Source organism: Botrytis fragariae, assembly GCF_013461495.1.
Source record: "Botrytis fragariae strain BVB16 chromosome Unknown tig00000054, whole genome shotgun sequence".
NCBI lineage: Eukaryota > Fungi > Ascomycota > Leotiomycetes > Helotiales > Sclerotiniaceae > Botrytis > Botrytis fragariae.
The window spans coordinates 1990562-2016516 of NW_023500993.1; the positions used below are offsets into that span (position 1 = coordinate 1990562).

Sequence of the window (25955 nt, forward strand, 5' to 3'; positions counted from 1 at the left end):
ATATTTCTAAATTGAAAATAATTATTAATATAATATTTTATTATAAATCTAAATATAAATCCTTTATAAAACTATTTAATTATAAAAAGATTTTTTAGAAAAGAATAATTCTAAGATTCTCTTTTAAATTTTATATCTCTTAAATTCTCCTTTTTCTTATTCTAAAAAGCTTTAATTTCTAGAAATATAATTTCATTGAAAAAAAAGTAAAAAAAAGTATTACTCATTTCTTTATAAAAATTATATTTATTATCTTATAATAAATTAATACTAACAATATCATTATAAACTCCTGTGATTATAAGTATAGATTGATTAAACTGCTTACTAGTTTGTTTAAAACTAGTATTATATATTATTGCCCAGGATATTATAATATTGATAATAGAAATAAAAGAGTAAGAATAAGAAAGGTAAAAAGGTTTTTCGAATAATTAATTAAGTAATTTGTAATATTACTAATTAGTATTAGTTTGAGAAGAATACGGAAAATGTAATACCCACATATTATAAATCCTATATATCTAATTGTATTCTATCTAAAGAGTTAGCTATATAGAAAAGTAGTAGGCTTTATATAGGCACTATTAAAAAAGCTAGTTTCTTTCGCATTTGCTTAATTCCTTTAATACAGTAGCCATTGTATTGAAGTTATTCCTTTAAAGTGAATACTCTTGTTTATATAATTACTATAGATTATAATATTCAGAACTTATATTTATCTTATAATCCATATTACGATGCGATACCTTCGTAATATAATATACTCCGTAGTTGCTATCGTGCCTCAGGCATTAATTACTAGTGTTCCCTACTTCTTATAAGTAGGGTCTCTCTCTTTTATAGCTCTTCTATTCTTATAATACAATATAAGTCTTTACCTGTATCATACTAAAATCCAAGCCCATAATCTATTTTAAATATAATTCTTTATAGAGAATAAAATCAGAAGTATAGAATAGAATATAAGGACATTAGAATCTTAGTTATATTAAATGTAATATAGCTAACTCTGAGGGGAAAAGCTTTATATAGAATAGAGCTCTTAACTAATACTAAATGTTTGATGTCTTTATACTATACAAATATTTTTTAGGATTCACTTCTCCTGGTCCCCTACTAACGAAGCAATTTCTCGGCTATTCCATCCCTAACTAGATCTAGAACCCCACTCTCTTGGACTCTTGAACCTTTATAATTTTCTCCAAAGCCCTCCCTCCATCTTGTGCCCATCCAGCCTCTCCATCTAATTTCAAAACTCTTCCTTTTCCTCTCTCTGTGACCCTCACTGGAATGAACCCATCCCTCGTCCAACATCTTCCAAATGACCTTACCAACTCAAATAATCCCACTGAAATCTTTCGTGTGCCTCTTCCAATAATGTGCGTCCTATCATATTCCGCCAACTCCCTTTTCTTCGCCTCAACTATTCTATTCCATGCTCGTTCCTCAGCGGGTGTTCTGGCTTGATACAGATGACTCGTAAGATGGAGGGAAGACGGTGGTAGAGTTAGGACGCGTGGAGGCATGAAAGGAATAGGAACAATCTTTTGGAGAGCAACCTCCACATAGAGAGGTGCGGCGGCTTTTGGGGGATGGGCGCAAAGGCTGGCAGGAACGGCGGTTATAGATTTTATGAGACCGGCGGGAGAGAGAATGACGTAGCCTCCACAACAAGCGAGGAGGAAAGATATACCACCGAAAGCATAGGGAACCCATACAGCAATATCATCAGGGATATGAACGTAATTATTCCAGACTGGTAGATGAAAAAGATGGGTTAGTGAGGGGTTCTTGAGGTCAAGATGTCTGGTCAATGAATGAAAAAAACGTACAAGTGAGACCGGCAAATCCCAGAAGAAAAGTTCCAGCGAGGTAGGAGGTCACAATGTATCCGTTATGCGAAGCCGCTTGGTAGAGAATTGTGGTATGTGGTTTCGCAGCCAGAATATCGGCATAGCTGTGGTACTTAAGAGGTTTTGGAGCCAGCGATGGTGGCTCTGCGACAACTAATTCGGGGGATTTGATTTGAGTTGTGACCCCTGGCTTAGCTTTGAGCTGTGGCTTAGGTTTTGATTTTCCTTTTGCCGTTGGCATTGCCATTGGCTTTCTAGCTGTAGAGCGACATAAGGATGTTGATGTGAAGAGTCGATGATTTCGACATGGTTTTGCAGTTATGAAGAGAAAAGTTCGGGAGGAAGTCAGAGTCGTAGAATGTAATTTAATACACCCTCTTGAGAATGCGGACGTCTATAAAGTATTAGCAACGACTTATTAACAAGTTAAATATATATATATATTTAAATAAAACGTACCATACCTGGGAAACAAAATTCAATAAATGAAATCGGAACCCAGAGCTTCAAGTTCGGGACGGGAAAAATTATTGATCGGAGGTTCGGCGAAATTATTCAACCCTGTTAATTGGCCTAGCGTGTACCCTCCCGAAATATCCCATTTGTTGATCTCAACATCTCAAGAATATCTTCGACTTTTACTTATCTCCTCAAGAAACTCTCAATTGAGTTTCATATCTGCTATAGTCAGTATGGCATCTTTTGCGACAGCTTGTCGCGTATCTGCTAGACTTACTGCTAGGGGATTGCGACAAGATGCCACTGCCAGAGGTTAGTATTTACCCTTGAGAAATTTTGGGTTGAGTATGGGAGACTAATATTTGATGATGGTAGGACTCAGGACTTCTGCGGCATGCCTAGCTGCCCAGAACTTCACGATGCCGGCTCTTTCTCCTACGATGACCGAGGGAAATATCGCAAAGTGGAATGTTAAGGAGGGAGATTCATTTGCGGCTGGTGATGTCTTACTCGAGATCGAAACTGATAAGGCTTCAATGGATGTTGAAGCTCAGGATGATGGTATTATGGCAAAGATCACAATGGGAGATGGCAGCAAAGGAATCAAGGTTGGCACAAGAATCGGTGTTCTCGCAGAATCTGGAGACGATTTGAGTTCATTGGAAATACCAGCTGATGACAGTGCTGCCCCTCCATCGCCAAAAGAAGAGGTCTCGAAGCCAAGCCCCACAAAGTCCTCAGAATCACAAGCCGAAGCTCCTCCTACCTCGAAGCCATTCACCGAGACTTCCGTTCCCGCGAAGAAATCGTCAGGAAAGGCAAAGAAACAAACATATCCTCTACTTCCTTCAGTCGAACATTTGATTCATGCACGTGGATTAGATGCATCTGATATTGAAAAGATGGTTCCCAGTGGACCTAACAATCGACTATTGAAAGGAGATGTTCTAGCATATTTGGGTTCAATATCTTCCTCATACCCTACCGAACTTTCGCAAAAGATCGCCAAACTCTCCTACCTCGACCTCAGCAATATTAAGATTGCTCCTCCCAAGGCAGTTAAGCCAGCCAAGAAGGATGCACCAGCACCAAAACCAATCACATTCCATCGCGTCGCCCACACTGTCTCCATGAAAGCAGCCGTAGAGGTTCAACAGAGGATACAATCTACACTTGGTGTATTCATACCTCTCTCAACATTCATTGAGCGTGCAGCAGATGTCGCAAATGATGACCTTCCCCGCCCAAAAAACTACAAACCAACGTCCGATGAACTTTTTGACTCCGTTCTCGGGCTTGACAAAGTTAACTCAGCAAATGGGGTTAGAGGAAACTTTTTACCGGAGAGCGGTGCAGCACTTCGCCAAGGTGCTCAAGCATTACAATCATCGAAAAAGAACAATAATATCGATGTCTATGACTTCTTGTCAGGTGTAACAAGGACGGCACCAGTCAAACGCTCGGCACCAAAATCGGAGTCAATTGCAGCAGATGAGTTTTGGGTAACGATTCCAGAAACTGATATGGAGGCTGCGTCAATTTTCATGCAGAGATTCAAGCTTGTCTTGGAACAGGAGCCCGGGAGGTTGATTCTGTAAAACATGCGTGTAGTATACCTAGCTAGATGGAGAATAGATTGATGATACCATGAGAGGATTATTTTCATTGCCACTTTCTTCTACGCCACCTCATTTTCCGTTTGTATGTATGCATGCGAAGGTGACGGATATGCCCGCATGTTTGAAACTTCCCTAATGCACGCTACTTCCGGAAAAGCACACTTCCATCGATACGATATGTGCATGGTTTGCAACTGCTGCCATCCATACATGAAATGAAGAACTGGTCCATTGATTCCTGCACAAAACCATGTACGGTATAGTCGGTGTGTGTCAAATCATGTGATGTTCTCTGTTGAAAGGTAAGTCGATGTTAATTGCCGACGAATTGGTGAGTAGACAGCAGAGACCAGTGTGACGGAGTAGGTTTGCAATTTTCATTTCTGCTAAGGTACTTTGCGTACAGAAGGTTCAGATTATGTGATCCTACATTAGTCGGTATGATGCTATCTTCACATAAATTCGCAAAGCAGGTCGTAAAAACCAGAGCAATATATGTTGCCGGGAGCTTCTGTTCCTCCCAAACTACCTTTGAGCGTGCCTATGTGGAAGATATATACCTTTCTTTCTTCCGTAGGACTTATAGGTTTCTCTTTTTTTCTCTCTCATTTTTACTTATGCCTCATCGCTTGTAGAGTGGTTTCGCTATATATCGCCAACTTTAACAAAATTGCATCGTTTTGACAGGTTTTCCTCTAAGTATTCTGTACCTTCTTGTATCGCTGTCATGGCGAGATCTATTTTTCTTCTTCTTATAACAGACACATCGAGATCTAGAGTTCCGTCAGAACTCAACAGTGATCAGCAAAAACAGGAACATGCCTTGCCTGGTATGACTTATTTTCTGTCATTCAATCCTCGCTCTCTTCTCATGACGAAATGAAGACTCTCTGACTGTCAATAGTAGCCTGATAAACCCACCTAGCCCACGCTCTCTGCCCGAGGAGATTCACGAGAGTGTGATCTTAGCTTCAAAGTCCGTACCACTCGAAGGCCTACTCATAACGGATGCTGCATAGCATTCATATCAACTATGACAATAGGCTAGCGTCTATTGCCACAGGAGATAGGATGCGGTCCTCTCGCAGAATCCCAGGAGGATCATTTCCTTCTCAACATGCACCAATTGATGGGTGCAGACTGGCCAGAACCAGTCACATATACCAGGCAACCTACGCACCGCCGTCGGCACCTATCAAGGATCAATTGGTACTCGGGAGCTTACCTCACCTTGTTCTTTACAATACCAGATTGACTCCGACATTGCTGTCTGCACTAGGAACACGGACACTCAGACATGTCCTCATTTTTTGGGTTGACTGGTTTTGTACACCAGATCTTCCTCAAACAAAAGAAGTTCACGGGGTGGGGAAGAAGGAAATGCAAAGCAATCATTACTTGCTCAGTTCTACGCTTCGATTAGCTCACTAGATAGGATTATGTGTCTTCGGCGTGGAACAGCTGTTTCATCGTTCGACTTCACAAGAACCGATCGTAAACAGGAAGCATATGATAGATGAACGAGCTGCTCCAGACCCAAATCTGTTGATGACAACAATTCGAGGTTCCTACTCCAGCAGAATTTGGGCTCAATTCACATTAAACAATGGAAGGATCGCTTATGGTCCCCAGAATCAACAGTCCATTCGATCCTCTCAGACCCTGCCTTCCTCTGCAGAAGACCTTTAAATTTCTTGACACATAGCAATAGCCCAGCGTGTCCGCGTCAAACAAAGGACATCTCGGAAAAGAGCTCGTTGAAGTTATTACAGCTTTGAAGAACTAAAAGAACATCAGAGCGCGGAGGCTGCATTCTCCATTGTTTTAGTTCCCGAGAATAACATCTCTCAAAATGTCAGGGCTCTCATCGAACAAGGTCCTCATAAAGTTCGTTTGGCAGGAATGACAGGGCAAATTTTGTCACATCATAAATTCGATGCAATCTTTATTGATACGGAGTTCCATGCCAGGAAATGAGAACAAGCAAGACCAGTCGATGCTCCCCACCAGTTAGGGTGCTTAAAAGTCTGTTGATTTTTCTACTTGTTTGCTTTCTTCTCCGTGTGTTGCTGTACATCCTCGTCTTACTACGGTGACCCCTTTCAAGTCTCCGATGCTACTCAGCATCATGCCATATTACCCTGGATTGCCATGCAAATCAAAAGCTTCACTTATGATGCTTAAAAGCTCTCGAGAACTGAGAAGATAATCAAGTACCGCAACCAACAACTAGAAATATCAACAGTCCATAAGCCGCTAAATAACATATTCTTTTTCACCTGCAGATATTGACATGAAAATAGTGCGCCGAAGACTGAAAAGGCTATAAGGTCTAATCGAGCAGCAATATTAAGCCACACAACCCCGAAATTTCGGATTCACACAGAAGATAGATCGGCTGTACTTATATACCTACTCGTACCACGAAGATATGGCAAGTATGCATTTGAATACATTCTCCAACTGAGGCTAGAGAAGTATCTTCACTCAATAAATGTGCCAAGTCGACTGGGAAAAGTTTAAGGAAATTTGATGTGGTCGCTAAAAGATATAAGCTCCCACTATACGGGAAGCCAATCAGTCATTTACCACGGAGGTTTCCTACGGAGTTTGCAATATCGCAACGTACATTTGCTTGGAATAATAATTCTTCCAACCCCTAAATCGTCGAAGCATCTACCACGACCTATGCTTTGACTCATTTTCACATAACGCTATGATATTCCGACATGCATCCTCTCTGGTCGTTTCGTTATGACGAAACTGCCACCTTAAGCCTTTGGGAGTTGAGAGAGAAGTAAATAGCACTCTTGAATGGAGAGCTTTAGCGTCGGTGACCCAAGAGATTGAATTATACACCTCTGCAAAAGACATGCTACCATGCTTGCTAGCATTATGGGAGCCACTAGAGGAAAGAAATTGACACATCATGGGGATACTAACGTGACCACTATATGTACGATGCGTAAGAGACGACCACATACAGTTCGGATGCATTAGGTTTAACGAATGACTTTTGAGATGGGACAGTCATTGTGAAATTTGCAGACATGGCACAGAAATGTTTGAGGATCTATTCTTGTGTACGCTTCATTTGGGATTTTTTATCGGACCACGAAATTCCGGTTGGGTAGTAGTGAGTCTAGGTCACGGAGAATGTTAAGGAGACGATCCAACATCTCACGAAGCAGCAATTGTAGACGCAATTATTTGTTAGAGACTTCAACCTCTAATGGGAACGAATCCCCGATATTTCAGCTCTCAAGGTCGACCGAGTCACCTGGGTAACACATCTCAACAATCGTGGCATATGCTGCTGGATAGACAGCTCTTTGGATGCATTTTGAACCACAAGGAGTCAAACACCGATGTTGAGACCGATGAACCTTCCAATGTATTTTAAACAACGACATCTTCTTCAAGAATGAAGAGAGAATTTCCGTGGTGGATCGCAGTGAACGAGAAGTTCGAATGGTTAACCCAACAATGAAGATATGATAATATCTCAACGCATATGCTTCAGGATTATGTGCATTTAATTGATACATGACGTCTTATCCTTCAGCCTTATCTAGGATTACTTGGCCATCATCTTGCTCTCATTCTCTCTTATGGCTGCCATGTCGACTATCAAGTTCCTGGGCCAGAAAATCGCTTTTCAGAACAGCCCTTCGGCAAAAATGAGTAGGATATTGAGCCTCCATTTGGAAACCAAAGTATCATCATTCACGAAAGAGAAAGGTCATAGAAGGACAAAAACGAGAACAAAAAATGTCTGGGCAGATCCTGCTGTATCTGCAATTACTGCAAAGCAAGACTTCGCGGATGAATTCTCAGTCTTCCTCGAGCTTGTCACTATGACACATGGAAGAGGGTGTCAAAGATGATGGCATTGAAAGAAATAATACACGGGATCTTTTAGCCAGAGTCCCTTATGCGAAGGCACGTGAAGATAGGTGTCTTCAGCCCGGTGATATTCAAAGATCCCGACCTCGACCCCCATGTGGCATGAATCAAATCACAATTATGGGCACTTCTTTGGTGATAGCAGTAGGTTCAGATGAGCTGATCTCCTCGCATACACCAAATATACGAGTGCGATGGTTCTGGTGGCATTTGAACTGGTGGAAAAATAACCAAATCGAGGAGTTCGCCCAGTGGTCTTGCAACACGCTGCAGACTAATGTAACGCGAGAAAAGCCGAGGGGTACCATAATTTGTACGTTATACTAGCAATCCCATGTTCAAGATCTAAGAAGACCAAAAGATGGGACAGGTTGTTCTTGAATCAGCACAGCAAATGAGAGTGTAACAGTATTCTCGTGGAGATACTATACATTGCACAATTTATTTCGCCGATTCAACTCTGTTGTCTAGCCTAGCACCTTCGGAAATTAAACTTGCCTCGTCTACTATAGGGCAAGAGCAGAAATTTAGGAATTGGCTGACTCAGAAATCAATTACGGAAGTACGAGTTCCCGGCTGGTAGTTAGAAGTCCACTAATAACAAGTCAAACAATCTAGAAGAGCATCCAATATTGCTCCAGCTGTTCGACAATATTTGCGCGAATAAAGAAGTGGACTTCCTCAAGGCCCAGCCATATTGGGTGCACAATACACCTATTGATAGTCTTGATTTTCCATAAGGGCAATGACTAGTGGTTACAACTGGACGAGTGATATGTCGAGAATGAAGGAAAATATTGGGTATGCAACAGAATCGAGCCAAACATTAACGATGAGAAGATGAGAAGATGAGGTTACTCTAATCGCTGGATACATCTCTTCCATAGAAATTTTTCTCCCTGGAAGATGCAAAGTCCACGAAAAAAAAAGGAACTGAACTTATATCTGATTGATGGCCCGTTAAATGAATCTAAAAATGATCCCTACGTTTTAAAAGAGATGTTCCAGGGAGCGTGTCATCAGCAGAATAACGGGTTCAGTCCAAGGTTCTACAGGCTAAGATCAGATCACATGGATACTCGCCACTCCGGCTATTAGAAAATATCAGGGGTTAGTGACTAACATGCATTAATTGCTCAACGCGAACTCATGTGATTTTGGCAGTGCTCCCCATCTTGAACTCCTAGATTGAGTCACTGATGAACTACATTATACGATTGCTGGTGGTGCTGAATCACCAATGAAGAAAAACTGATTCATTGGTCAATAAATATGCATGGCCTAAACGATTCACTACCCCATATATGTTTCCCATCACGGAAGCACTCATCGAAGAACTCCCTTCTCCCCAAAGGCTTTTTTGAGACATCAAAGATCTCTATAACAGCTTCAAATTCTTTGTTTTGGGGGTGAACTGAGCTGGAAGATGAGATTGACATGGGCTCTAATTAAGAGTCACAAGCTCGGTCTTACCTTTGATTAGCTGGCTGTGAATATGAACCTCGATGGACTCTTTCTTTCAATTGCAGGTTAACGGAAACTTCAGAAGGCATGGGGAGCTGTCTAAGCAAGGAACGACTGGAGACGGTAACACCAAGGATTGAGATACTTCATCTTCACCCATAACAACCTTAACTACATACTCCCAGGCTACTAAACGCCGGAAGATACCTCCCTTTAGCATCACTTCCAATATCTGGCATCGCTCGACCTTTTCCAGGTGATGACTATTTAACGTCCTTAATGAGATTATCTTTGAAGGTATAGACATTTCAAAAGACGGCAGACAGGATCATCGAGCGTATCAGGATCACGCCAGGATCCATAAAACAATGTACCAAAGGTTGCTTTTTGATTTGCTGATTGGAGAAACCATCACACGGAGCTAATCATGATCTTCGTGTGGAGAATGGATGGTTTCTCACATTCAAATTTCCAATGATTCCCGAGCCACCGAGAGAATACTGGAGTTGATAGATCTTGCAGCGAATCCCATGAAAGTTCGACTAAGGTTAAATGAAGTGTGAACAAGACAAGGAAGACAGATCGGTTCCGAAATTGAAAATATTGAGATTGCGTACCCAGAATCAGCTATTCGTCTTAGAAGTCGACAGCCACAATTGGCGCTCTCAGTAGCAGTCAAATGTCAGCGCCATGGAAGTTTGTAATCATTGTTACATACGATATTGAATTTCATGGGAGAAGAAGCTTCTTAAAGTCAAGAGAGGGCAAGGAATTATTGTCGATTTGCCGCGGATTGCGATAAAAATAGCATTGTAAGCTTGGAAGCTTCCTGTGCCATACGAAACACACGCAAAACATCTTGGATATCCACATAATTGACTCCATACTTCCAGCGACGAGGACGGAATACTTGTAGGAAGTACGAGAATTAAATAAGATCCCATCTTGACGAGCAGAGAGCTGCATAAAAATTCGACAAGATGCGCTTTCGGGTGGTAAGAGTAGAAACACTACCATACGCAAGTACGCTGCACAATACTTCATTCAGGGACAATTTCTCGCTGGAGATGTGATGGGGCTATCGATTGGAAGGCATTTTTACCGGATCGAGATAAGCTATTGAGATAAAATTGACTTCTTGTATTTTATCGGAAATCAGTAATGTTACATGACATTAGAAGATCGATTTTTATTAGCAGATTAAGGGATCTCCGATCCGAAAAAATACAGCATTCGAGGAAGATTCAGATGTTTGTAGTATTAACGTTAGCTCGTGCTGACAGATGAAGCTCTTCGAAGATACAAAGAGAAGTGCATGTGACGAATATCACAAAACAGTCCAGCTTGAACTAAGCGGCATTTTGTGATGTACGAGATAAAGACACCCCTTAAAGCTCTCTTTCCTCTTTAGCTTTCTCATTCTAGTTGATTTGACCTCTATCGATACGCTCTAGCATGTGATCGTCACACTGAGTTCAATATGATACAGGCACTAAAGAAGAAAGAGGAAAGAAGGAGGTGCTTTGCATTCTAGAAGAAAGCCACTAAAGAGCAATTAGAATATTGCTAAGAGCTGAAGAGCTTCATTTCCAGGGATCTTTTATATCTTTGGAAGATGAGTTAATCAGTAGAGAAAGTATTGCAGCAGGATAGGGGAGGTAGTGCCCGGAGGGTCAATTTGTGTTCTCCGAATTCACCATTGTTTCCCAAAGCCGCTCACAAAATGGTTAGGACTAACTCCTTCAAAGTCGAATCCAGAGAATCATGGTGGGATACTCGAAGGGATTTTGTGACCATTTATCCACAAAGAGTTCCCAGATGTACGAGCATTTTTTGTCAGCATTCTTGGTCGAGGTATCCTTTCCAGGAAAAATGTCGCACGACTTAAGTAACAATGTTGGACGACTATCCGCACAGGATTTTGCAAATCCTGGATTGGTTCGCATGCTGAGATCCGCTCAGATCTAGAACCAGCGTCTCAAGCATCGATGGGTGCCTCGCAAAGCGCTCATTCGAATAAGGGAGCCGAGGCTCTTGAATTACTAACAGTGAGTGTGGAGGTGGGACAAAAGTGATGTGCTTTCAAGTCTCATATCGACAATGGTACTAGTCCAGTGTAGATTACCACTGGAGGACATGAAATACAGTTCTTCGCGCCTCTTACACCACATCATCTTGGGATCTTCATGCGAAATATTGCTTTCATCTACCCAATGAAATTTCGGCCAGATAAAGAGAGAGAAAGATCGGACAGATCGAGAAATTATGTTCTGACTTTTCAATTATGAGAAATGAGAAATGGTCGAATTAGGTCACAGAGATTGTCCAATCAACAATTATCAAACCACGGCCAGTGCATGGCATTCCTTAGATTCAGTATAAGCACCAAAGGATCGAAGCATCGTGCTGAACATGAACGATTGGAAACCTAAGCTGCAAAATATCAAGATTGATTGTTTCGACTTGCTTCTGTGATGATTTGTCCATCAAAGAATGAAGAGTTCGACAGCCCGGTATGTTGACGTACACGAACATTATGCCCATCATTAATGTTGGTAAACATTCACACCAGGACATGGGGATTTTATGACCATGCAAGAAATGCGTTCGAGATCGACATGCATCTAAACATCATAGCTTTCTGAGATCTGCACCGCATTTATTAAGATGGTCCTTGTGTGAACAAATTGGGAATGAATGGTCTTAAGTCACAAAAGAGCTAGCCCTACAGCAAGGCCTATTTAGGATCACTTATTCTGTACGTAGCTGGCTCTTTAGATTGAATACACATTGACAACTAGAACCTACATTGTAGGTCCTACGTCATTCATACTCTTCTCAAACCAACAGTCCTCAAGGTCCCACCTCCAGTGGTAATTGGAGAGGAAAATTGGCCCTCAAACAGATGACCCTGAAGTGTATGGAAATAAAGGTGGTTGGTAGATTTGTAGCCATATTCAAGGGGACTTTCACTAGCTCTGGAGGAAATCCAAAGGATTCGCAGCTCGTGATGTGAAGCGTCATTTCACTCAGTACTACAAACACGCGATGATCTTCGAGGAGATCATCCAAGGGAACGAATTCTACTTGAAGTCGGACAGCGGCAGTTATTAATAGGGAAACAGCACGTGATATGTTATTGCATTGACTAGTGGGTTGATATTCAACCTCACTGGAAGTTTTTGAAAATCATATTGGTACGACAGGCCGTTCTGAGGCCCTGAAGCCGAAACTCCATCAGAATCTCGTTAGTGGAGCTGGTCTAGAGGTATTGTTTACAGATGTTCCAGCGGGAAGACAAGGGTCGTACTGCCGTGGAGCATAAGAAGAGCATCGAGAATATCATTTCACCTAATACTTCACCAAGACAGAAAGTTCCTCCAAGAAGGAGCAAGAACAAATTGCAATGCAATTCTAGAGAAGAACCAAAGTCTTCGCTAGGTGAGGATTGAGGCGAATAGAAGACTCAAGTGGGAGGACAGTGGAGGGAAAGAAAAGAAGAGAAGAGAAAAAAGAAAAGAGTAAAAGAGAGCTTGGGTAGGTTGGAAGAAATCCGCATTGAAGTTTATCAAATGGCGCTTGGAAATATAACAAAGGCAGCTAAGTGTGGTTCCTCGTAAGATGTCCTGCTTCTTCCAATATAAAGGTTCTCTGCCGAAGTAAAATGGCGGTCGCAAATCAAGGAAGAATTGACACCATTTTAAGAAAAAGGAAAGCATCTTTCCAGCTTCAGAGGGGATATATTGGAGGTAGTCGTTGGTTCCCAATACTAGATTACATGATATTTGCGGGGAGAATTTGGCTAAATTTGCAGGAAGTTAATCTTTGGAAGGAACATTGGAAGATACGAGGCACAACATCGTTGGCAAATGTACAATTGAAGAACAAAGTTGTGATATTTGTCAACAGCGCGCGATGGCACCAGGGTAAGACGTATGACCTGGTCCGCATTAAGACCTTATATGGCAAGTGAGGGGTTTGCTCGTTTTAAGAGAGTTCATTGTGGATGTAGGTAAAAACAGAGAGGATTCAATATCCTAAGAGAGTTGGGTACTTGTCTTCTTGACTCTTGAAACTAAATCAATCTAAGCTAGATATTGCAGTGTTTGAGTTCAAGATGGGAAACGAGGTTGATGAATGAAGTTAATGGCATTGAATAATACGAGCAAGATGTGTATTGACACGATAAACTTTGAACGTCAAGCTGAACGTCAAATTATGGTTGCGAGAATAGATATTCCAACAGAAAAATTATGAACCATCGACTTCGAAGGTCATGTTTCAGTGTGAATAAGTAAAGACTTTGTGAATTGAGACAGGGAGCAAATCTATGAAAGCCTGGAACCATTTTGTTATCCTCCATGACTCCATGAAACCATGAGAAATCTTAGGTAATTCAGCAGCCGGCCGACCAGCTTGTCGGAAATCGAGATGTTTTGTGACATGTACACCAGGATTTATTCCGACTTGCAATACGGAGTTGCCGGGAGACATCTGTGTTCACATAGTTTGAGCCTATATGCGGCTTACCGAGCTTCTAAGCTTCAAGCTTTCGAATATCATGTCTATCTATAGCCTGATTGAGCTTGAGATATAAGCTTTACTACCCTAATTTAGTAGAGCGGACATTAACTTTTAGAGCCTTATAGGGCCTTACAGCATGCACCACCTAGAAGAGCCTATAATCTCATCCGAAATGACCGCAACCTCCGTAACTACCAAGCTCATCGTACATAACTAGTTCATCCTAACTATGGTACGCTCGGGACTGCGCCTGCGCCCCTGAGCGACACCCGTCACCTGATTTGGCTAACCACTTTAGTGCTAAGCAGACCCATAAATGTGGCTGGTGATTCGCCAATCTAAATGGCTTGGCTGACATCAAGCTAATCCACCGACAACAAAAAACAACAAACCTGTTGAACTAGCTGCCGGCTGTGCCCACACATCTACGAAATATACATCGCATCGTGGATACCGTTCCTGTGCCTTGATTTAGTTGGTACCAAGATTGCAAATTCAAGCCGTGATGATGATCTTGGGAGCTTTGCGGTGAAGATCTCTCAGATCATGGATATAAGGTAAGGTACCAGAACCGGTAGGGCACAATTCTTTCTTTTCATCCCTATCTCTTTCCTCTCATCCATCTCAAGATGCGTTCCTCAGTTCTCCTCACACTCGCTCTCCAAGCTACTAATGTAGTCTCTCATTCACCCAATTCCTATTCTTTCGATCCATTGGAGCATCTAGCTGGAACTGCACCACCATTCGATCCTCAAGATCCACCTACTGATCCTGCTCCTCCTCAAGGATGCAACGTAACTCGAGCTGCATATCTTGTTCGCCATGCTGCAATCTATGCTAATGACTTCGACTACGAAGAGTACATTGAGCCTTTTGTACAGAAGCTCGCAAACACATCTGTGAACTGGGCGAGCATTCCAAGTCTTTCCTTCCTCTCAACATGGCAAGCTCCTATTACCGATCCCGAGATCGAAATGTTGACCAGATCGGGTAAGTTGGAGGCCACAAACTTGGGTGTGGATATCGCGCAGAGATATCAAAGTCTGAGAACTCCAAACAAAATATGGACGTCCACTGCAGAAAGAACCGTGAAGACTGCGCAATCTTTCTCCAATGGTCTTGCAGACGATGCCTCAGATATTGAGATTGTTCAAGTATACGAAGGAAAGAACTCGAGCGCCAATTCCTTGACTCCATACAAGGCTTGCCCGGCATACAGTTCCTCGGGTGGAAGCGAGGAATCTGGCGAGTTTCAAGAAGTCTATACCAAACCCGTCACCGCCCGTTTCAACAGTTTGGCTCCCGCTTTCAACTTCACATCCAACGATGTTTACGGCATGTCCCTTCTCTGCGGATACGAAACCGTCATCCGCGGCTCCTCTCCTTTCTGCGACCTCTCCGTCCTTTCCCCTACCGATTGGCTCGGATTCGAATACACAAATGACATTCAATATTTCTACAACACCGGCTACGGACACGAAGCATCAGGCGCCATTGGTTTCCCATGGGTCAACGCCACCTTCAACACGCTCATGACTGAACAAAACAACGCCTCAAACGCCACCACAGATCAAGATCTCTACATCTCATTCACCCATCGCGAACTCCCCCCACCGTCATCGTCGCGCTTGGTCTCTTCAACAACTCGGCCTACTCCGGCGCCAACAATATCAACGGCACCATGCCCCTCAACACCATCAACTACAACCGCGCTTGGAAATCCAGCGCCATCCTTCCCTTCCTCACAAATGTCGCAGTCGAGAAGATGGAATGCGATAGCTTTGGTTACGATGCCGGAACCTACTACAGAGTCTTGGTGAACAACAGTCCACAGGATTTGGTTACTTGTACCGGGGGACCAGGAACAAGTTGCAAGGAGGAAGATGTTCAGGATTGGCTGAGCGAGAGAGCGGAAGTAGTAGGCTCTTTTGTGGATGTTTGTGGTGTGCAATATGATAATGGGACGGATATTTTCAGTATTTATTAATTTTTTAGAAGATAACTTAACTTCGTTTCTGGGGATAGGAGGTCATTTAATGATTAATGGAATATAATATACGTTTTAAATACTTTCTCGTTTACTTATGTAGTGACGAGAGCCATGTAATAGGACAGTGCTATTTTTTGTACCACCGATACCAATATACACTTGTGGGTAAAATCTAGTCATAATTTGTTTATAGGCATTACTTCCTAGACTGTTACATACACACATCTAGATAGCATTTCCAAGCTGTCCCACCCACCCATCCATCCATCTAACCCATTCCTTCCCTGCAAACCCCAAAAATAACGACCTCCCTCCCAATCTATCCCGCCAAAAATAATAACAGAAAAAAAAAGCACCAAAATCATTCGTTTATTCATTACCACCCACTCGCTGACTCTTGTTTAAAAAATAAAAAAAGTACAAACCTCCTCCCTATTCCCCCGATTCCCTCAACGCGAGAACCCCTTCAAAAAGGCTTCGAGAACATCTCTCCTCTTCTCCTCCACCACCCTCCTATTCCTCTCTTTCACCCCCACACTCCCCTTAAAAACTATCCCTACAAATACTTCCGCAAAAGCCCTATTAACTTCTCTCCTCCTCACTGCTGCCGGATCTTCCGGAAGTGGCGCTGCTCTCCCCTTCCAACTCAGCGTTCTCTTGACCGAATCGAATCCGATACGAACGGCTGTGTCGAGGGAACGTCTTACTTTGGGTATTGGTGCCAATTCTCCCGCTACACGGGAGAGTGTTGAGGTGAGGAAGACGAATGAGATATTGTGATGAGGCAACGAGGAGAGAATATCTAGTAGCCACGCTTTTGTTTCTTCGACGTCCGATTGGGTATTTACTCGAGATGTGATATCGGAGTCAATTTGCTCGCATAGAGGTGCGGGAATAATGCCATCAGTAAGACTGCGCAAGAAGAGGATGAGAACTTCTGCTACAATTTCGAGTCGATGGGCGGCTGGAATTTCGACGGGGAATATATCATATATACTTTGATCGGCGTCGAGAGCTGTTAATACTTGACTTCTCAAAGCGATCCTAGTAGGTTGATCTTTGTATCGCCATGTCTTCTCATCAAATGGCCAACCGGGAGAATCTCTAGGTATCATTGCCCCTTCCAACATGTTTGAATCAGCAACGACACGATCAGTGAGAGAATCGACGACTTGTGTGAGTTTAAGTAATTCTCGAGGTGCAGACCAAGTCACTTCTTGGCCTCTATTGACCGGAGGTCCAGGTTGGCCTCTTGGGCGGGGTAATAAAGCTCGCACACCACCTTCTGGTATGTGAATGAGCTCTTCAATAGATCGTCCTAGACAAGATTGGAGCCAATTACCCTTGATTGGAATAAAATGATCTCTTCCATCTGTAACTCGTAATACCAATACATCTTCGAGTAAGACATCTCCGTCATTCAATGACTTAACAGAGGAAGGATCGTGCACTAAAACCTCGAGTGTGACATTTATCGCATCCCCAGGTTCCAGTGTAACCTCTCGTTTAAGATCTTGCAAGGCTCTATCATCTTCATCCATAGAGAATCCTGCAAACCATACACTGAGCCACGACGGTGCAATTCTGTCTTCTTGGCCTTCAACACCAGGTCTATCAACAAATGCAAATGTAGATGTGACTTGGCTCGTATTTGCAATTGTGATGTTTCTAGATTTTCGGTGTTCGAATTCCACATCACCAAAATCAACAGCTCCATTTCCGTCATCTGAATTCTTCCGAGATTTATCACTTCGATTACTTTCCTCCGAATTCTGTGAATGGTCTATGACAATGGTTATTCCAGGCCGAGCTTCATTCTCCGCTCGATCAAGGTCTCTAGCAACCTCTTGCTGTACTTTTGACTTTAGTTCGGGTACGACTGCGTCATATTCCAAGGTAAAAACAGCATCAAGTGGTTTGTGATCTGATGAGAGAACTCGTTGATGTGAGGTATAAATATCCAAATTTATTCGATCCACAAATCCATCCCTGGTTATTACTGGTGCATTTTCATTGTCCTCAGTTTCATCGTAGTCGTCATATTCATCATAATCATCGCTCTTGGAAGGCGTGGCCTGTTGCTCCCCATCTTCATCTGGATCATAGCTAAAAAGGACATCTTCATCGTCGGTGGCATGATCCATTCCTTGAGCCCTCATTTCTTCATCTTTTATTCTCGCCAATGACTCTTCATTCATCTTGGCATCAAACACCAATTTGTCTCTTCGTGTTCTGAATAGAATTCTATCACACCAACTTGGAGCCCTCTTCTTCTCACTAGAATCGAAAACTCCCATGCTCCCTACATCGTATTTGTATGTTGGAAGGAATGTTACTGGCCCTTCTCTCCAGCCGTCGTGAAACGCCCTTCGAGCTTTCTGCACATGCCTCAATTGGTCATGTGGTAATAGTGAATCGATGGTAGCTTGTAATGAGGCAGGATCTTGGCTTGGATCTTGTATAAAATCGTCTGGATCCGGAAGCGTGGTCACAGTAGAAGAATCGTCGTTTGGGTCAAACGTGCTACTGCTTTTACGAAAGTCTTCCTCGGATTCGTCATCACTATCGATAGACCTTATTACAATCGGTCCGTCACCAGCATCAATTTCGTTATCAATCTTCTTTCTTGATCGCGACCCAATTTCATATTCTCCCTTCGTATGAAGCATTAACAATCGTCGAATATCGTCTCCCGGTAATCCCTCCAATCTGAAGTTCAGATCACCAAACCAGAAAGCAAAGTCTTCATCCCCAATGCTCTCCTGTGCATCATCTAGAACTCCACCTCGGCTTATAGGGTCGAAATGCGTTCTTTGCAATATTTGTGAGACATCCCAGATTCGCCTTTCCAAATGCGCTTTATCCGTTCCCGAAGCCAAATGCGAATTTACGAATACAAGTCGAGTTGTTTCTCCCAGTACTATCCTAGTAGTGATTGCGCCTTTGTTCCCTAGATATCCCATGAATCCAGTCCCAATACTGACGGTACTGACAGAACTTATCGTAGGTGCAACAGTTGGAGATGCGTAGATAAACATGAGTAGACCAGAGAGCTGCTGTTCGGCCACTAAAGTGTAACCTTCTGGTAAAGCCCCAGAAAGTGCTTTCCTCCATATCGTTACAGGATTGTCATTCGAATAAACTTTGCCAATATATTCTTTCGCAGACGTGAGCTGAACAACTTCTTGTAATCCCAAAACATATAATCCGACATCTTCTCCGCCAGCAATTATACCTTCGTCGCCAAGCGGGATTGTCGACTCTTTCTTCTTCCTCCTTGATTCTTGTTCCTCGACACTTTCTATATTCGATTGACTATGCTCCTTCTCAATCGCATTGGCAATATCAAGCCCAGCTAGTCGTTTGTCAATCCCTTTGCCTTGCACAAACCAACCTGCGAGATCTTTCTCCGTTCCAGGACAAGCAGCAACATTCCAGCAACCAATCTTTATTTTGATTTTGTGCGGTCGAGTATATTCGTTTCGTCGCGCATAGACGGCTTTCGAGAGGGATTGTGGACTGGAAGTCGTAGGCAATTCGACTTCGACAGGTTCCTCATCTATCGAATCTCTCGTGTTCGAGGCCATCTTTGAGGCTTTATAACGGTTTGTTTAGTGATAACAGTCAAATCAAAATTTCATAACATGTTGATTTTGCGTGGCCTATTTCCTTTTTACTCTTTCTCGAAGATCGTGCTCGAATTTCTTCTTCTCCGGTGTCTTGCTTTTTCCCTTTTGTTCTTCAAATACCCGGGATTGAATGACGTAGGCTGAAAGCTCACCGGGGGTGGTATCTTAAGAAGAAAATGAGGGAGCGTTTACGATGTAGTGATTGAAGGCAAAACAGTTTCGCAGTCAGAATAGCAGAAAGGTGTGTGAGTATTTCAAAGTCAATGAATGAGTGTGTGAGAGAATGAATGCCAGTTGATGTAATCATGTAAAGGATAAAAGTAAATAAATCAAACAAATACCGGTACAGGTACCTAATAACTACACAACTACCCAACTATCTAGGTATACTTTTCTATTATTGTACGGACCGAACCTAAAGTCATTGTAATTGTGGTACTGATGGTACTATAGATGATGCCAATGGTGATTAATTCCTTGCTGGTGGGGGTCGTTCTAGAAGTATTAGAGCCCACTTGTTGCCCACTTGTACCCCCTTGTACCCTCTTGACGGGTTGGATTTAGTGTGTTCAGGTGTCCAGTCATCATCATAATCAAAAGGTACAGGCTAGGGTAGGGGGGTCCATTTCACATTTCACATTTCACATTTCCCCATCTATTACCGCGAGGCTGAAATCCTTCTTCCTTTATGACAATACAGACCAACATCTTCCCGTCCCATAACACATCAAACGTCATTCACAATACGGCCATTCTTTGCATTACGAGCGCCGATTCGAAACCGTATTCAGTGTTCCATACCGGTTAGAGCAACTTATCCATCTATCCATCTAACTGTCTTGCAACTTCATCTCACCACTTGCGCAGCAACAAATCCACGACATCAACCACTTATCTACCAGCAAACGGTAGACTTACATAGGATAGCTATATCCTTGACCTATAATCTACCACATCTCAAGTCTTCTATCCTCGCATAAATCAAAGCCGTCAAAATGACGCCTCGAAAGCCTCGTCAGCGTCAAAACCATCCAGGACCCTCTCAGTTAAGCCAAGTTCAAGCTTCCGACTATGATACCGAGACACCAATACTAGGCCCCGCACCTCCTACTCGTACCAACGAAGAACTCAATCTATCCGTCCTCCGGCGCTATCATCCATCCATCCAAAAGATTACTTCACTTGCGGCATCTGCCACTATGTATATGTTTTCTCTAGAGTCAAAAACTTGGGAGAAACTTCCTATCGAAGGTACATTGTTCGTCTGCGAGCTTTTACCCTCACCCACAACCGGTGCTGAAGACCACTGCATTGTGGTCCTCAATCGCAAGGGCCTTAATAATATCATTCACGATTTCAGCGAAATGAACAATGTTGAGATTAATGGGGAGTATTTATATTGGACGGTTGAAAAGTCGGAGACGGTCGGAGGTACTCCTGTTGCGAAGGCTTATGGTATATACATTCATGATGATGAGACGGGTACGAGAGTCGCGAACCAATCGGAAATTCTCAAGAATTGGAAGAAGACACAAGCTACCATGCTTGACGTGCAAACGATGGAGAGTATGGTAGAGAACCATGGAAATACAGAATCCCAAGGACCTCAGACCCAAATTCCAACCAGCCAAGTAGAAGCTCAGGGAGGTAGGAGATTGAGCATAACAGATTTATTTGGTGCTCGTTGAACAATCTCAACAAGATAGCTATCAGAAAAAATATTATTCGCTACGTTCAAAACCTGGTACTAAATGGGGAAACACCACGATCTTTCGCCTATTCATACCACATTCATAGCTCCGAACGATCTCTGAGAGATCATTGAGTTTTACATCATGTGTTGTTCCACGGCTGGTACCAAAAATGATCGTTGCTGTCGAGCCGTGGTAAAATGAGAAGAACAGCAAAGGTGGGCATTAGGAAGAGTTATAGCAAGATGGTAACCAAAATAAGATCCAAAGGTCTAAGGAAAATCGTTCATGCGAAGGATTCTACAAATGTCTGTAGTAAACCATCAATATAACACAGGCTTATGAAGAGGCCAATGGCATTTCACCATTTGTGTGTTTTTCCAATCTTGTCTCTTTGCAAGAACATTTCAGCGAAATTCTATTTCTGTCGTTAGTACAAACGTGATGTTTTAGCAGCCTTCGAAAATGACGAGCGACATCCATCCACCGGGTTTGCCACACATTGAGTCATCAAATCTGCCGTATAAATCAAACACAATGTCAAGCTTGTTTACACAGCAATGCTCGACCATATCGCTCGAGGATGATATTTGCAAATTCATGTAAATCTTGCAAAGAGAGCATCTATATATGTAGACTGTGATTATTGCTAGATCGATATTTATTCACTTTGTTCTGAGCAGCCACGGTCAAGGAGTACTTGATGCGCAACACTATATAGTATTGCCTTACCAAAACTGTCTCCTCGCAAATACATATACATTTCGCTGGTACCTATATACAGCCCACAACGTCCCTATCAAGGACCCAACAAAGATTCTTCCAAGTCTAACCACTTCTGAACCAACATCACCAGTTCTTTCCGAAAGTCAGATGTGTCCAGCCACGTTTTTCGTGAGTTTGGCAAAATGGCCGATATACAATCTGGAAGAAGCCAGTGATTAAACATATTGTGCATCCTACTCAGACCACTCAGACCGGAAAACTCCCCAATGGTAGGGAGGTTTGGTTTGTTTCTCGATTGCCAAAGATCCCATTCTTTGTATGCTAGTAGGATGAGCGTGGCTAGGATACAAAGAAAAATAAACTGAAGTATCAGAAAAGTGTAGTTGAGGAAAGATCGAATTCGAGAAGACTGACGAGACTTGAGACTTTGGATGGTTTTTCGTATTGCATCATTCTCAGTACGTGATCTTTTCCGTCTCGCAGAAGAGGATGGCGATTCACATGCCTCATGCGCATCATACCACACCTCTCCCAGCTCCTCACCCTCATCCTTATCCTCATTCTCCCCGCCCCCCAAACCCTCTACATGATCCGCCACCGTCAAAACATCCATAAAAATATCCTCTAAATAAACCCCCGCACATAATTCAAAATGATTACACCTCCCCTCCCCCACCACATATCCCCCACCGCATCCTCCCAACCCACCAACCGATGCGTAACCAACCCCTCCTCCTCCCCCATCTGGTCCCACCTCACCGCATACTCCTCCCTACACTCCAATCTTGGAAACACACTACTAAACGCCCACTTATTCCTCATCAAAAACTCTCCCACCCATCGCGGTCCCCCCAGTAACAAAACCCCCGGCTGCGATACCGCAGCAGCGATCGTCTCTAGATATTCGGTTTGATAGTCGCAGCTGAAATCGAGGTGGTGTCGCTCAAGTGAATAGTCGATTACGTGCAACCATTCGAATTCTCGATTCGCGTGCGCGGCGAGGTGTGTTTTGCCGATGCCGGAGAATCCGAGGATTATTTTTGCGCGTTGGGGTGAGGGGGGGAGGTGTACGGGTTGTGGTTGGGGAGCTTTGAGTGGAAAGCGGGAGTGAGGGGGGGTGGCGAGCTTGAGGAGTGGGTGTATTTGGATGAGGGAGGTGGAGCTGTAGGGGGTGCTATGGTTGTTGCTGTTTGTCTCGCCATCCGGAATTATTTGTGCGGTAGTTTGGTTTTGCAAATATAAAGTCATGTTTGGAGAATTGAGTAGAGGAGAATATCTCATTGAATTCATATTTCAGTTTCCAAAGTTGTTTTGAGTTTTTTTCGCGAGTAATGATAATTTCTGATGGTTTGCAGCCACAAATCATCGTTCTCGTCATAATCCTCTCGAAATTTAGGGAATCGATGCAAATGGATACTATCCGAATCTGAAAACAAGGAAAATATACTTCGAGGAACAATTAATCTATCGTGTCTTACCTGTTCTATCCAAGTAGGAAAAATGTCTGGGTGTGGCTGGCAACATTCCGAAAGCGTCGCTTAGATCAGGGGATGTTAAGTATAGGCCGTCTTCAATTATTCCGAGAATTTCTTCGTTGAGAACTTCGAAATTGAGTATGGATTAATGTCAATAACAATAACAATATCAAGATTAAGTAATTACTAGGTCCTCAATCATCCATTAAACAATCACATCCAGTTTTCTAATTCCCCACCATCCACTCAGCAACCTCATATCACCTACAAATCCCCGTCTTTAAAAGATACACCCGGAAAATCCACACTCAACTCTCAAATTCCAACGCATAAACATACGACATAACAACCTTCCTACATATCCAGCACCGAGGAACGAGGGCGTTTATATTACTGGCTCTGATATTTGCGGTGCTCATCTGCAAGTGAGATTCAATCGCACGATGACATGACATGACGTAACATGGCTATCTGCAAGTCAGGTAAGCGTTGATGTTTCTGATAGAAGGGATTGAGAGTTGGGATTATCGACAACAATACGTGATTGATGTATCTGTTGCGTTTTTGAGGAGTTTTTGAGGCTTTTTGATATTTGAAGAATGAAGATTGTTAGAGTGGTGATTCCGCGTGGGATATTGTCATATCGTTGGTTTACTGTAGTACGCGAGGAGAAGCAGTTTCCCTTTGATTTGCAAGATGGCGGTGAAGTTTTGTTATCATGCCGGGTTTATAGTTTTCTTAGGAGAGAATGTAGGTCAGTGTAAGTTTGTTTGTTTGTTTTATTCTTTTCTTTATTAGCTGTTCATATATTAAATACATCGTATTATATGCGCATGTAGATAGGTAGCCACATACACATCTCAAAATGTGGAATCTTATTACTTCGGGCCCGAGTAGGGCTGCATGTCTACATGCAGGGTAAGCATCTTGCATACATGGGATTGTTAAGTCATTATAGCTTTGAGATTAGATGGTGTTGTGATGAGCAAAGCAGCATCTAGAGAGTCGTAATTATATGGTGCGATTGTCTGGTGTGGAGTTGAACATGTTAGTGCAGACGTATTGATATTTGTCCTAGTTGTTATATCTTTATCTTCTTTTAACAATGGAGAGTGGTTATCTAGCGATTGAATGTAAATAAATTCATCAAGTGTCTGAAAAGTCCACGCAACATCCACGACAGTGACAGAACTGATAATATCAATATAAGATAACAAGAAATATCTCCATAAAGTCCCACAAAATTCATCTCCTAAACCAAACCAAACCACCCCATCAGAATTATTCTCTCGAGTCTCCACAAGTCACCAAACCACATTAAAAGGGGCACTCTCGCTTCGTACTCTCATCCTCATTCTCTTCTACATACCCACTACGCCACCCACAAGTTACAACCCTAAAGATACCCATCCAACAACCTTACTCATCAACTCATCCATATTCTCTCACTGTCCCATCTGCGCCACAGTCAAACACGAGATTTCCACGTATCTCCATCCACTGCGGCAGATAAACAACAATCCCATTCCATCCCACTCCCCCCACGGTTATCAATCCACCGCACAACAAATCACATACAAGAAACCGATATCCACAAGTTTTCCAACTCAGCCCCAATCTTCCATTTCCGTGCATTTCCTAGTACCATCCTCCTTTGGGATAACACAAACATTCTATTTCCAGTAATCTTCCCGTTCTCGGATTTCATTGGTCTCAAGCCCAATGTCCCAAAACATATCTGCGAATCAGATAAAGTAGCGGGGTCATCATTCTACGTCAGCAAGCAGGTATCCTGACTCAGCTTCCAATCATCTACTTTCGACCCTAGAGAATGCATGCTTTGGGATTGGAAGGTATGCTTGTTACGGTTGTTTCTGATGGCGACTGCAAGGCTGATGTGATCCGATTCATACGTCGGATGGGAACTGTCTGGAAGCTTCTAGAATGGTTGCTCGACTCGATTCAACGGTTTTCAGACAAGGAGAAATGTGATTTGGGAGTTTTCGAGTGGGGTTTGGTATCCTGATTGTTCTTATTGGGTGAGCTCTAGATGGAATTTGAATAGACATCTTGTATGGTTGCTTGTATTTTCTTTCTGGTGGAAACTGAAGGAATTGGCGACGTATCTTATAGGAAATGCACGATAAAAGGTGTAAACAGCGTCGCAAATCTAAATTGCTTTTGTAAAAGTATAAACCCCAGTCATATCCCAATCCATCAGTCCGGTATCCTTGTCGCCGTCAAAAAGTGCCCAGCCAGTTCGCAATGGTAATGTAAAAATCTAAACTCGAAAAACAACCTTGACATAATGTATCGCTCAACCAACATAGTAAATACCAATTCTTTAACTCCCAGTGCGTTGACCAGCAACGTCGATGATACAATGATCTAGATCATACCTCATGCAAAATCCCAATGCCAAACCCATGCCAATTCAAGAAGAAATCCCATACCCAGAACCTCGAGCCTTCGAACTTCCATTTCCAAAACAAGATAATGCACCAAACAAGTTCATAATCCAATAACTGATAACATGTTGCACATTTCGAGGCATATATCAAAATCTGTAAAACCTCGACCGAGTGTTTTTCCGAAATTCAAATCCGCGACACAACA

The 25955-nt window shown here is 42.7% G+C and overlaps 9 protein-coding genes across 9 annotated transcripts; 6 read left to right on the plus strand and 3 right to left on the minus strand.

Moving 5' to 3' along the window:
* Positions 1–1160: 1160 nt before the first annotated feature.
* On the minus strand, positions 1161–2103 carry Bfra_005332sa (uncharacterized protein; the record flags this gene model as incomplete). The annotated part of the gene is made up of 2 exons (XM_037335716.1): positions 1161–1759; positions 1836–2103. The coding sequence occupies 2 exons, from the start codon at positions 2101–2103 to the stop codon at positions 1161–1163; spliced, it is 867 nt and encodes a 288-aa protein (XP_037192811.1).
* A 238-nt stretch (positions 2104–2341) lies between these two features.
* Bfra_005333 (putative pyruvate dehydrogenase protein x component protein) lies at positions 2342–3913 on the plus strand (the record flags this gene model as incomplete). The annotated part of the gene is made up of 2 exons (XM_037335717.1): positions 2342–2627; positions 2691–3913. 2 exons carry the CDS (start codon positions 2342–2344, stop codon positions 3911–3913), a joined length of 1509 nt encoding a protein of 502 aa, XP_037192812.1.
* Positions 3914–7166: 3253 nt separating this feature from the next.
* Positions 7167–7432, plus strand: Bfra_005334 (uncharacterized protein; the record flags this gene model as incomplete). The annotated part of the gene is made up of 2 exons (XM_037335718.1): positions 7167–7328; positions 7358–7432. 2 exons carry the CDS (start codon positions 7167–7169, stop codon positions 7430–7432), a joined length of 237 nt encoding a protein of 78 aa, XP_037192813.1.
* Positions 7433–7545: 113 nt separating this feature from the next.
* On the plus strand, positions 7546–7946 carry Bfra_005335 (uncharacterized protein; the record flags this gene model as incomplete). Its single annotated transcript, XM_037335719.1, has 2 exons — positions 7546–7808; positions 7877–7946. 2 exons carry the CDS (start codon positions 7546–7548, stop codon positions 7944–7946), a joined length of 333 nt encoding a protein of 110 aa, XP_037192814.1.
* A 3081-nt stretch (positions 7947–11027) lies between these two features.
* On the plus strand, positions 11028–11736 carry Bfra_005336 (uncharacterized protein; the record flags this gene model as incomplete). Its single annotated transcript, XM_037335720.1, has 5 exons — positions 11028–11071; positions 11116–11192; positions 11222–11352; positions 11425–11571; positions 11623–11736. The coding sequence occupies 5 exons, from the start codon at positions 11028–11030 to the stop codon at positions 11734–11736; spliced, it is 513 nt and encodes a 170-aa protein (XP_037192815.1).
* A 2721-nt stretch (positions 11737–14457) lies between these two features.
* On the plus strand, positions 14458–15815 carry Bfra_005337 (putative repressible acid phosphatase protein; the record flags this gene model as incomplete). The annotated part of the gene is made up of 2 exons (XM_037335721.1): positions 14458–15443; positions 15554–15815. The coding sequence occupies 2 exons, from the start codon at positions 14458–14460 to the stop codon at positions 15813–15815; spliced, it is 1248 nt and encodes a 415-aa protein (XP_037192816.1).
* A 452-nt stretch (positions 15816–16267) lies between these two features.
* On the minus strand, positions 16268–19405 carry Bfra_005338 (putative phosphatase family protein; the record flags this gene model as incomplete). The annotated part of the gene is made up of 1 exon (XM_037335722.1): positions 16268–19405. The coding sequence occupies one exon, from the start codon at positions 19403–19405 to the stop codon at positions 16268–16270; it is 3138 nt and encodes a 1045-aa protein (XP_037192817.1).
* Positions 19406–20442: 1037 nt separating this feature from the next.
* Bfra_005339 (putative dcp1-like decapping family protein) lies at positions 20443–21135 on the plus strand (the record flags this gene model as incomplete). The annotated part of the gene is made up of 1 exon (XM_037335723.1): positions 20443–21135. The coding sequence occupies one exon, from the start codon at positions 20443–20445 to the stop codon at positions 21133–21135; it is 693 nt and encodes a 230-aa protein (XP_037192818.1).
* A 4028-nt stretch (positions 21136–25163) lies between these two features.
* On the minus strand, positions 25164–25408 carry Bfra_005340 (uncharacterized protein; the record flags this gene model as incomplete). Its single annotated transcript, XM_037335724.1, has 2 exons — positions 25164–25223; positions 25253–25408. The coding sequence occupies 2 exons, from the start codon at positions 25406–25408 to the stop codon at positions 25164–25166; spliced, it is 216 nt and encodes a 71-aa protein (XP_037192819.1).
* Positions 25409–25955: the final 547 nt, after the last annotated feature.